Below are 12,739 nucleotides of genomic sequence, written 5' to 3'. Positions count from 1 at the left end.
ACACCTGTCATAAGCACACTTTGTCTTTTTTGACTTAATTTCATTTGATATATCCAGAGAGCTCTGTATTTGTCTGCTCTACCTTTGCCTTAGGAGGCAGTGTACCTTGATAATTCCCATTTCATCTCTTCTTTAACAGTAGCCCATTGCTCAGTTACTGTTTCTCTCGTCAACCTTCACTTCCAATCTATCTGGCCCAGCACTGCTGTTGACCCATTGACGTTAGCTCCCCACTAATTCACTGGATTGACTGATATCATTTTCCACGATCATCTTAAACCAATGATCACTGTGCGGTAAATGTTCTCCTCTGTCACTTGATCTACGTGGCCCACCTCATTCCCAAGAACTTGGTCTAGCAGCGCCTGCTTGCTCCTGAGGCTGGACACCTCCAACTCGAACAAAATCTCATGAGTACAATCTAGGAACACTTGCGTCTTATTTCCCCTTACACCACCATTATTCCAGTCTATATTTGGGTCATTGAAATCCCCCATTCTTACACCATGATATTTACACATATTTGTAACTTCCTTAATTTTTTCTCTGTTGTTCCCATTAGTTGGTGATCTATAGATTACACCAATCAATCTAATTGCACTTTTTGAAAAATTCCTTGGCTTAAACCAAATTGATTCTATCCTTAAATCCTCTGGGACGTCCTTTTTGTCTCTTGTTAACCAATACGCCACCCATCCTTTTCTTTCCTTTCCTATTTTATCTAAACAGCTCGTGACCAGAAATGTCCAGCCTTTCCTTCAGCCAGGACAATGTTGTTGCCACAAGATCATATTTCTGTGGGGCTTAATTTTAGTCTCTCTCCAGTTGTGACCTTTCACCTGTATAAGTGTCTCCTCCTGTTCCTGCAACATTACCTCCAGAATTGTCCAAACACCGGGTTTCAGTCACTCCTTGTCTCTCATCTACAATCAGCTTTCCAAACCCATGACCACTTCCATCCAGAAGGACAAGGGCAACACCACATTTTGCAAGATCCCCTCCAACTCACTCACCATTCTCCCTTGGGGTCATCAAACTGTGCAGCATGGAAACAGAGCCTTCGACCATGCCGAGCAGATATCCTAAACTGAACTAGTCCCATTTGCCAGCATTTGGCCCATATCCCTCTAAACTCTTCCTATTCATATACTCATCCAGATGTCTTTTAAATATTGTAATTGGACCAGCCTCCACCACTTTCTTTGGCAGCTCATTCCAAACACTCACCATCCTCTGCATGAAAAAGTTGCCCCTTTTAAGTCTTTCCCCTCTCACCTTAACCTATGCCCTCTAGCTTTGGACTTCCCTACTCTGGGGAAAAGACCTTGTGTATCCATGTCCCTCATGATTTTATAAACTTTTGTAAGATCACCCCTCAGCCTCTGATGTTCCAGAGAAAACAGCCCCAGTCCGTTCAGCCTCTCCCTTTAGCTCAAACCCTCCAACCCTGGCAACATCCTTGTAAATCTTCTCTGAACCCTTTCAAGTTTCACAATATCCTTCCTACAACGGGGAGACCAGAATTGCACACAGTATTCCAAAAGTGACCTGGCCAGTGTCCTGTAGAACTGCAATGTAACCTCCCAGCAAATATATTCAATGGACTGACCAATAAAGGCAATGGTAGCAAACACCTTCTTCACAACCCTTGGAAATATATCATCATTCCTTCACCATTGCTGGGGCAAAATCCTGGAATTCCCTCCCAAATGGTATTGTGGGCCAACCCACAGCGTATGGACTGTAGTGGTTCAAGAAAGTAGCTCATCACCACCTTCTCAATGGCAGCTAGGAACAGGTGAGAAATGTTGGCTTAACCACCAACGCCCACAGCTACAAGTAAATAAAAACTAATTTTAAAAGCTCCCAGACGGTATCATGCGACAGCATATTGAGTTCCAGCTGCACACTGGTGGTGGCCAATTCTACTTCACTTCCACTATCACTGATGTAAAAAATATGACAGAATGATGTGAACCGAATTCAAAATAAAATTACATAAACACTTAGGAAATGGAACAGGGGTTCAATTCGATTCTGTTTTTGTGGGATTTCGAGGGAGATAAATTGATGGTTCAGTGGGCAGTTTTGAGAGGAATACAGCTTTGAGATTTTACAACTGTGGACTTTACTCATGGCCAAACAAGGCGTTTATGATATGACTGTAACCAGAATGACCTTCTGAATGATTCTTTCTTCCTTGTTCTAGGTGTTTGTGTGGAACCAGAGAGTCAGTGGGTGACTCAGGTTAACAGATTGCAGCAGCTGATTGACAGGTTGGAGTGCAAGGTACAAAGCTGTCATTCATAGAATCAGGCCATTTGGCCCTTCAAGTCCATACCAACTCTCTGAAGAATATCCTACCCACATCCACCCATCTACCCTGTCCCTGTAACCCTGCATTTCCCATGGCTTATCCACCTAACCTGAACGTCCCTGATGCATTCAATGTTTCTTCAAAAGGGAAGACAATCCAATTGATTACTTTCTTCTTATTTGTGGTTTCCAGTCAATGTGGTACTTTTTTGAAAGGCTGCAATTTGGAACCGCAATAGCCATAGGCACACAGCGGGCTCCAAAAGACAGCAGTAGGTTATTGATAAAATTCCTATACTGCAGATAGAGGCTAATCAGCACATCAAGTACCCACTGACCCTCCAAAGAGGAGCATCATCCCAGCATTCCCCATGGCTAATCCATCTAACCTGCACATCCCTGAACACTAAGGCTAATGTAGCATGGCCAATCCACCCGAACCTGCATATCTTTGGATTGTGGGAGGAAACCAGAGTACCTGGAGGAAACCCGCGTAGACATGGGGAGAATGTAAAAACTTCACGCAGACAGTCGTCCGAGGGTGGAATCAAACCTGGGGTCCCTGGTGCTGTGAGGCAGCAGTGCTAACCACTGAGCCACCGTGTCAAACTCCTTGCCATTGGGGATTCTAATGATTTTTTTTATTCTAAGAGTCAGAGGATGGAGGATAAATATAGTTACTGAAGGAAAGCACCATGTCAGGAAAGAGTAGTTTGGCCAGAGGCCACTTTTCAGAGCTTTGTATGAAAGGACAATGTGCACTTATTTTGTGTTCCATTGTTTTGATTATAGTGTTACAGACACCAATGTACTTAAACTGACTCATCAGTCAAATGACTTGCTATGTCTGGGAAGTTATGACTCTACATCTAAGGGGCAACTGAGGGGTAACCAATGAGATGGTTACCGTGATATAAGGTAGAGTGGACAAAGAGAATTTATATCCTTTTGTGTGGGTGGAAGAGGGGCATTCCCCAGCACAAGAAGTCATCATTTTAAGATGAGGTGGTTTAGCAATAAAATCAGGGAGCCGAATAGGAATCTGGAACTTGCTCCACCAGAAGGAAGTGGTTGTTGAATCAATGGAACCTTTTTAAGTTTCAGATAGAAATTGTTTTGTTTGGTAAAGGGTATTAACAGATAAGGAGCTCAGACAAGCCAGTGGGATTGAATTACAGAGAAACTGTGATCTAATGACATGTAGCTGAAACAGGTTTGAGATAGGGCTGGGTCTGAGTAGCTGATTCCTGATCACTGTAGGAGGTTGAGGGGTGAATTTATGGAGGTTTATAAGATAATGAAGGGTATAGGTAAGGTGAATAGCAAAGGTCCTTTCCCTAAGGAAGGGGGTTTCAAGACTGGGGGGGTGGTGGGGGCATATTTTTAAGGCGAGACGAGAAAGATTTTAAATGGACATGAGGAGCAGCTTTTTTACACTGAGAATGATTTGCCTGTGGAATGAACTGCCAGAGGAAGTGGTGGATGCAGGTCCAGTTACAACATTTAAAAGACATTTGGATAAGCACATGAATAGGAAAGGTTTGGAGGGATATGGGCCAAGCGCAGGCAGTTTAGTTTAGTTTGGGAACATGGTGTTGACTGGTTGAACCAAAGGGTCTGATTCTGTGCTGTATTACTCTATATCTCAGGCTATACTCCAAATAAACCTTTCAAAGATGTTATTACACACCTGTGGAACAGGAGGGATGAACCTGGGCCTCCTAGCTCAGAGATAGGGACATCCCACTGTATCACAGGAGCTCTTGATCCAAACTGTAGGCTTGGGATTGACCTGATTTCTCATCAAGAGGGGAGGCGATGACCTTGTGGTATTATCAATTCAGAGACCCAGGTTCACATCCCACCGTGACTATTGGTGGAATTTCATTTCAATCAAAATATCTTTTAAGAATCATTATTGGACAACCCCAGTTGGTTCACTGATGCCCTTTGGGAAAGGCAACTGCTTTCCTCATCAAGCCTACATGTGACTCCAGACTCACAGCAATTTGGTTGACTCTCAACTCCCCTCTGGGTTGGACCATAAACGCTGGCCTAACCAGCAACACCCTCACCCCATAATTATGTTCAAAAAAATTAGCTGATTAATTGAAGGTGGGAAGAAGGAGTGTTAACAAAGATTTAGCTTGTTAAACAAATGTGGTGAATCCTGTGACTGAGTGCTGAAGTTCATTTAGCAGCTGTTATGAGATGTTTGATGCGTTCAAAGTAGATAACACTGCATTCTCTCAGCAGGTTATGTATGAAGTTTCACTGAGCCTTATATTTAACATTAATAAACGAAACTTTTTTATTATGTTTACTGTAGACTCCGAGACTGGAGCCCTTAAAGGAAGAAGTCATTGAGGAAACCACTAATTCTGTAAGTCTACAGTGAAAGCGGCTGACTCCAAGAAGCTCGTTTTATAGATTCGCTGATGTTGTCGGACGGAAAGTTCTAGAAATATGTCAACATGTAAAGGCAGGACCAACCTGCCCCTGAACTGAACCAAATGTATGGAATTCACAAGAGAGGCAAAGATTTGTGGAGTTACAGGAAGGCACTAAATTTAGTCACATTAAAATGCAGCATGTGAAACATGAATGTGATAGTTATGGAGATAAATCCCAAATTATCACCAGCAGGTACCCACACAAACCTCAGACCTGACAGACTCAGTTGGCATAATGTGATCTTTGATTTGATTTGATTTATTGTCTTGTGTGTTTATTACAAATACAGTGAAAAGTGTTTGTTTAATGACACGAGTCTCCAGCGCCATCTTAAAATGCAGAAACTAAACCAAAACATAGAATATAAAACCAGAAAAATAAAACAATAAAGTTCACCTTATAGTCTTAGCTCAATAAAGTTAGATGGTTACTCATTAAAAGCTGGTCAAGTTGGTTTTCAGGAATGAGCGAACAAGACTTTTCTTTGATCATTTATGGGATATGGACTTTGCTGGCTGGACCAGCGTTTATTGCCCATCCCTAGTTAACCCTTCAAGCAGTGGTGAGCTGTCCTCTTGAACTGTTGCTGTCCATTGGTGTAGGGAGACTCGCAATATTGTTAGGGAGGGAGTTCAAAGATTTTGACCAAGTGACAGTGAAGGAACAGCGAAATATTTTCAAGAGGGTTGTAAAAGCTGGGGCTTTTCCTTGGAGCAGATGAGATTTATTCAAGGTGAACAAGATTATGACAAATTTGGATAAAGCAGACAAGAAATAACTATTCCCATTGGCTGGTGGTACAGGAGGAATATATATTTAGTATTTTGGGCAAGAGACACAGGTGATGTAGAATCCCAACAGTGTGGAAGCTGGCCATTCAGCCCATCAAGTCCACACTGACCCTCCGAACAACATCCCACTCAGACCCACCCCCTACCGTATCCCAGTAACCCCACAATTACCATGGATAACCCACCTCACCTACACATCCCTGAGCACTCTATGGGTAATTTACCATGGCTAACTCACCTAACCTGCGCATCTTTGGATTGTGGGACGAAACTGGAGCACCCAGAGGAATTCCACACAGACACAAGGAGAATGTGCAAACTCCACACAGTCAGTCACCCGAGGTTGGAATCAAACCCAGGTCGCTGGCAAGAAGGTAAGAGAACCCAGCTAGCAGGCAAGATTGAACTGGCTGGAGTTCTTTAGAGAACAGAAGGTTCAGAGGAGATTTGATTGAGGTTTTCAAAACAATAAAGGGTCTGGACAGTGGGGATAGTAAGAAACTGTTCCCATTGGCAGATGGTTCCACAACCAGAAGACACCGATATGAGATGAATGACTGAAGATCCATAGATGACGTGAGGAAAACCTTTGTCATACAGCGAGTGTTTAGGACACGGATTGCACTGTCTGAGAGTGTGGTGGAGGCAGGTTTAACCAGGACTTTCAAAGGGGAATTGGATCATCATCTGAAGAGAAAATAGTAGCAGGATTGTGGGGAAAGAGCAGGGAGTAGGACAAACTGAATTGCTGTCGGAGAGGGCCAACACAGACATCATGGAGTGAGTGGCCTCCTTCTGTACTGTAACTATCCTCTGATTTCACAAGTGCAAATTTAAGCTGTTCAAAAAAAGCAGATATGAATTTTGTTAGACTGCAGGGTGGAATTATAGCATAGCAACTATGTTCACAGCAGGTGTTAGTGAGGATGTTGTACTGCAAGATTCTGATTAAAAACCTGGTGAGCATGAAATGATTATCAGCTCCTCTGGTATTTTATTCACAACATTGCTGACAATTGTAAAACATGAGTTGAAACCTCAGTGCAGTCGCAGGTGGGAAATCTTTTAAGTGAGATCGAATTGTAGGGTACAGATAATTGGACCTGCTCACCAAGGTCTTCAGCCACCAGCTTAAGGTCATTCATTCTGAGTTAAAGTCTTTGCCTCAGGTAGAAATCAGGAAATTGAGCTGAAAATGCACAGATGAAGTTACAGTTCAGGTTCCTGAAAACATTTATTTGCATAATCACAAAATCTTCGTGACTCAGGGTGATGGAGCAATGTAATAGAATGCAATTTTATAATTTTTCCATTTTAAAAAATTTCTCATAAAATAAAAGGAAAATATTGCAGATGATGGAATTCTGAAACACACACAGAGAATCCTGGAGAAACTCCACAGACTTGGTAATGTCTGTTAATAGAGTTAATGTTTTGAGTCCAGTGTGACTTCTTCAGAAATGTTAGCATAAGAGCAGGGTAGTTTATTGAAACTAAAGGGTATTTCTTGATGTATTGAAGATTGGTGCTCTGTCATTAATAAGGCTGAATATGGGTTTGATATCTAAATCAAACATTTACAATTGTGGTGTCCAGGATTAAAGGGAGTTATTGACAAAGTGGAAGTGTCACTGGATTAGTAATCCAAAGGCTGAGGCTAATGCTTCATGGATATCAGTGCTTTGCTCAGCAGCAGACAGAGTCATAGAGTCATAGAGATGTACAGTATGGAAACAGACCCTTCGGTCCAACCTGTCCATGCCGACCAGATATCCCCACCCAATCTAGTCCCACCTGCCAGCACCCGGCTCATATCCCTCCAAACCCCTTCCTATTCATATACCCATCCAGATGCCTCTTAAATGTTGCAATTGTACCAGCCTCCACCACATCCTCTGGCAGCTCATTCCACACACGTACCACCATCTGCGTGAAAAAGTTGCCCCTTAGGTCTCTTATATATCTTTCCCCTCTCACCCTAAACCTATGCCCGCTAGTTCTGGACTCCCTGATCTCAGGGAAAAGACCTTGTCTATTTATCCTATCCATGGCCCTCACAATTTTGTAAACCTCTATAAGGTCACCCCTCAGCCTCTGACGCTCCAGGGAAACAGCCCCAGCCTGTTCAGCCTCTCCCTATAGCTCAAATCCTCCAACCTTGGCAACATCCTTGTAAATCTTTTCTGAACCAATTGATGCAATTTATATTGATTTCAGCAATGCCTTTAGCAAGGTCCCACAAGGGAAACTGATAAAGTTGCTCATGGCAATTGGGTGCAAAATTGGTTTTGGAGACATCATGTCGTAGCACAAGGCTGTTTGCATGACCATTGCCAGATGTGCAGTGATGTACTATAGGGATCGTGCTTGTACCTTATTGTTTGCAATATTCACATATGATACATAGAATGCATTTTTGACTGGGCTTGGAGAGGATAAGAATCACAGAATTCCTGGAGTGTGGAGGCCATTTAGCCCATCAAATCCACGCCAACCTTCTGAACAGCAGAACAGCTTCTGACCCCCCTTTTGAGCACCTTAGCTCCTCATACCTTTAAGGTAAACAGTGTTGCTTCCATTGATTTCAAACCTGTAAAGTCTAACAAAATGCTCATCTCCTTGAAGCAACCCAGCTGCTCCAACCTAGCTATGAAGCTAAAACTCCCTCATCCATGGAACCATCCTGGTAAATCATTTTTGGCCTCTCAAGGACTTTTTTAAAAAAATCAATATGACCAGATTAGGATGCAATACTCTAGTTACAGGCTAAGCTGGGCTACAACACACCATATTTGCTTTAGTACTTAATTTTGGTGCTCTTATTTGAAGCACAAGATCCCACATGCATTTTTCAAAACAGCCTCAGAACGTCCTGCATCCTCATAAGGCATTGGAATCCCCAGGGATGAGAATTTCTCTCAAAACTGTGAAAATATTGATGAACAAATGATTTTCAAAAGGAAATTGAACAAGAAACTGAGTGAAATAAATGTGTAGGGTTACAGCCTGGGAAGGTCCCTCACCCTTGTTAGTCTGAATCGTCGTTAATGGGTTTTGCATGAATATTACTCAATTTAAAACAGTGGTTTATGGATGATGGTTAATAGATGGAATAAAAAAATCCATAGGTGATTTGACAGAGCAGCAAGTTTAGTTGTGTGCACGAGCATTTGATAGGAGAAAAAAAATGGCCTGAGATGGGAAAAAGGACTGACGTGTTATACAGAAAGCCAACAAGGGTTCAATGGGCAGAATGGCTGTAAATAATACTATAACATCAATTATTTATGATTTCATTTTAGTTAATGTCACTGCACTCAACCTTCCACAACCAATACCTTATAGTTGCTGTAAAATGTCAACACCTTGACTCTAATAGCTGTATTCGAATATGCAGGAGCGTGTTTGTACAATGTTCAGTACAAGTTAGGTAATGGTGCCATAAAAGAATCAAGCTATGGGAAAGACATTCCCAGGATATGCGCATTGCTGGCTCAAACAGCATTTCTTGCTCATCCCAACTGCCCTCAAGTTGGTTGGGGTGAGCTTCCTTCTTGAAGAATTGTATAGCACATGGTGTAGCTGCAGCAATATGAAAATGAGTCCAAGGATTGTGATTCAGGATCAATGAGGTGGTGATATGGCTCTTAATTCAGGATGGTGTGGGGCTTGAAGGATAACATAGTTGGTGACGTTCCCATGTGTTTGCTGCCCTTATCCTTCCAGATGGATAAATATCAAATGGATATGAGTGGTTTCATTCTGATATTCTGGAAAGACTACAAAGTGCTAAATTCAGTAGTTATCTCATCAGTAAATTAATGAGACACAAGTTACCTCTGCATTCTCTCATTAAACCTTAATAGATATCAGACAAGAGGTAAAGCAAGCTTTCCAGTATTGTTTCCATTCTTATCTGTTGAAATATGACAGGTCAGGATAATCTCACATCCAGTGACTTAGACGCATAAGGTTACATCACACAGCATGTGCTAGGCAAGATCAGCATTACTTGAGGCTAGAGAGTCCATTCATCAGTCTAATAATGGCTGGGAAGAAACTGTTCCTGAACCTGCTGGTGTGTATACTGAAGCTTCTGCATCTTCTGCCTGATGGAAGAGGTTGTAGGAGAGCATTACAGGGGTACAATGGATCTTTGTAGTTGCCAGCCTTTCAATGGCAACAAGCCATGTAACTGGAGTCGATGGATGGAAGGTTATCTTCTGTGATAGTCAAGGCTGTGCGCATAACCTTCTGTAGTTTCCTGGGATCCTGGGTACAGCAGTTGCTGTAGCAGGCCGTTATGCACCTGGACAGTATGCTTTCAATGATGCATCGGTAGGAGTTGGTGAGGGACCTGCCAAATTGCCTAAGCCACCTGAAGAAGAGGAGACGTTCTTGTGTTCAAGAAGGCAGGTCACCGGCACCTTCAGGGCTATTGTGGAGGGACACTTATATCCCATAAACAAATTTTTAATAAACTTCCAAATGGCCTGTGGATCAAAGGCTGTTTTCCATTAGGTAGCGTTGACCTTCTGCCTGACTAAACTGGTTCTTATATTCCCTGCTACTTTGATAGCAGGATGTCAATGTAGCCTGGATCTATCAACAGTCAAACACCCTGAATTTTTTTTAAAAAAACTTCCTGTACAAGTATCCTCAATTTTAGGGAGCCCTGGTTTTTTGTGACTTTGCAAAGAACTAAAAATGTGAAGATCAAAGTAAATTGGTTTGAATCATTTTAGTTGTGCTGATTTGGGGTCAGCTGATTTAGCCCACATGTTGTAGTTAACCTTTGTGTCAATTTTTGGAAAGGAAAGTTGTCCAGGATTCCAATTTCTGGGAGCGTTTGTTTGTGGAGAAGATCAGTTGACTCTCATGTATACCCTTTCTCTTTCCATGGAGTGTTATGGCAGATTCCCATTGAGCATATGAAAATGAGCATGGGAGAGCAGAGTGCACAGTGTCATTGTAAAGCTACTCTTTTGTGCATCATTTTAGACTGAACCTTTTGCAAAAATGAAAATGAACTAGCCAAGATGGTTGTATTTCCCTATCGCCCATAAACTGGGAAGTATTTATAATAGAGAAACTTGTGTTTGAGCTTTCAGGACAAGGGATATGTATCAGTTGTTGTGTAATATGACATTGCAAAAGACTGTTCAGTTATTGTGCATATATCTACAATATGCTCCTTTTCATTTTCTATGTACTGAAATGAGGAAAGAATAAGGCTTTATTGTTAACCTATTAATTAATAGGTAGTTCCTTTACTCATAAGTAAGGGTATGGAATGCTTTGTCTGTAACGGTAGTAGATTTGCCAATTTTAAGTACATGTAAGTCGTCATTGGATGTACATGGAATAGTGTAGGTGGGATGGGCTTCAGAGTGGTATGACAGATCGGCGCAACATCGAGGGCCGAAGGGGCTGTACTGTGCTGTAATGTTCTATGTAAATTCTTTAAGAAACATGTCAGGACATCAGTTACACTTCAACTCATGACCCCCATTCCACAAACACTCCAATCAGGCTTATAAGAACTAGGAGCAGAGTAGACAATTGAGCCCCATGAGCCTGCGATGCCATTTAACACTACCATGATTGATCTCATTTCGCCCACAAGTTCATTGTCCTGACTCCTCCCCATAACTCTTTAAGCCATTACTACATAAATATCTGTCTTCTCCTTCAAATTATTCAGTGTTCTTCTACAGATCTGTCTACACTATAGCTTTAAAATCACCGTAACTTTATCTGTGGTCCTCAAATATTCCCTGTTTGATTAAATGAGTCTGAACTATGCTCACTGGGCTTGATTGGTTATGCCTGAGTGCGGATTCAGAGCAAAGCCACAGAGACAACCAGAAGTGAGAGTTGGGTAAGGATGGTGCAGTGGACTTTAATGGATTTTAATTCATTGCCACAGAAGGCTGCAGAGGCCACGTCATTGAGTATGTTTAAGACAGAGATAGATAGGTTCTTAAGTATCAAGGGGATCAAGGGGGAGAAAGCAGGAGAAAGAGGTTGAGAAACTTATCCGCCATGATTGTATGGTGGAGCAGATTTGATGGGCTGAATGGCCTAATTTCTACTCCTATGTCTATTGGTCTGATGGACTCTTGGTGGCAGAGATATTTTAAAGCGTTTGTGAATAAACTTGCCATGCACTTGGGAACCAGTGTCACCTCTGCATTGCTCAGAGATGTACAAAATATATAACTCTTGCCTTTCCTGTCTCTCATGCAGCACATCTTGGTAGTGCAGCGGCAGATGTCAGTGCTGGAGGAGGAAGTGGAGGAGTTCCGTCTTGCTCTGAAACAATATGTGGAGTTGGCCTCCAGTCAGAGTGGCAGCTTGCAGTAAGTCAGATACTCTGTTTGTGCTAAATGTTCACCCGTCACCTAGCGACAGTGTTTAAACAGTGCAGGATCTCACTATTACACACAAAAGGATAAGAACCTCAAGATTTGACGTTCTGGATGAATGTCGTCCATTTACGATGTCACTTCCGTGCATCAATCCTTGTGTGCTTCTTTTTACTTTTCTGGCTGTTTTTTCTTCAGTTACTAGGAAGCTACTCCCAAGAAGCTAGTTCTCCATTGATGGTCTCCCTCAGGTAGCGAGGCTAAGCCTGGACACTAATGTCAGCTGTGGCGCCATACAATCCCATACTTACCCAATGTCTCTGCTAGCATAGGTAACTGGACAGGCTCTAGGGGAAGGAACCCTGTATTCTATTCCATAAAGCCCAACAGTGGAAAGTCGAACTGGAGCCAAGCTATACAGACATCTAATTACAGAGGTGCACATTACAAACATGCACTTCCTAATCCAATAACCTCTGTTTTCATCTGCTCCAATCTATTGGAGGAATTTTATTGTATGTAGACATTTTCAGAATCATTCTGTTCAGAGACTTGAACCCAGGCTCCTGGCTTAGAAATAGGAATACTACCACTGCACCACAGGATATCTCTGTTGGAGCTCAAATTATCTCCAAATCAACATGCTCAGAGATGTTATCACAATTTCTCTGGAGCAAATGGTATTTCAGCCCAAACCTTCTAAATTTAGAGGTTGAGACATTACCATGGTGCTGGAAGAACTCTCTATTGGAGCTCAATTTTTAAAAAGTCATTCACTTCATTTGGGTGTCATTGGGGTAGATAAAAGTC

General features: G+C 42.2%; 1 protein-coding gene across 1 annotated transcript in view; it reads left to right on the top strand.

Annotated features, from left to right (window-relative positions):
- The window catches only part of LOC140462873 (N-terminal EF-hand calcium-binding protein 1-like), a 137,898-nt gene that overhangs the window by 116,806 nt on the left and 8,353 nt on the right, over positions 1 to 12,739 (top strand). The window contains exons 8-10 of the mRNA XM_072556285.1: positions 2,210 to 2,289; positions 4,646 to 4,699; positions 11,811 to 11,923. Coding sequence (XP_072412386.1) covers positions 2,210 to 2,289; positions 4,646 to 4,699; positions 11,811 to 11,923 — 247 coding nt within the window. The remainder of the gene's footprint in view (positions 1 to 2,209; positions 2,290 to 4,645; positions 4,700 to 11,810; positions 11,924 to 12,739) is intronic.

The sequence above is a fragment of the Chiloscyllium punctatum genome, chromosome 37 (assembly GCF_047496795.1).
Source record: "Chiloscyllium punctatum isolate Juve2018m chromosome 37, sChiPun1.3, whole genome shotgun sequence".
In the NCBI taxonomy this organism is placed as follows: domain Eukaryota; kingdom Metazoa; phylum Chordata; class Chondrichthyes; order Orectolobiformes; family Hemiscylliidae; genus Chiloscyllium; species Chiloscyllium punctatum.
The sequence above is the reverse complement of the archived record's forward strand: the minus strand, read 5'-3'. Positions and strand labels throughout refer to the sequence as shown.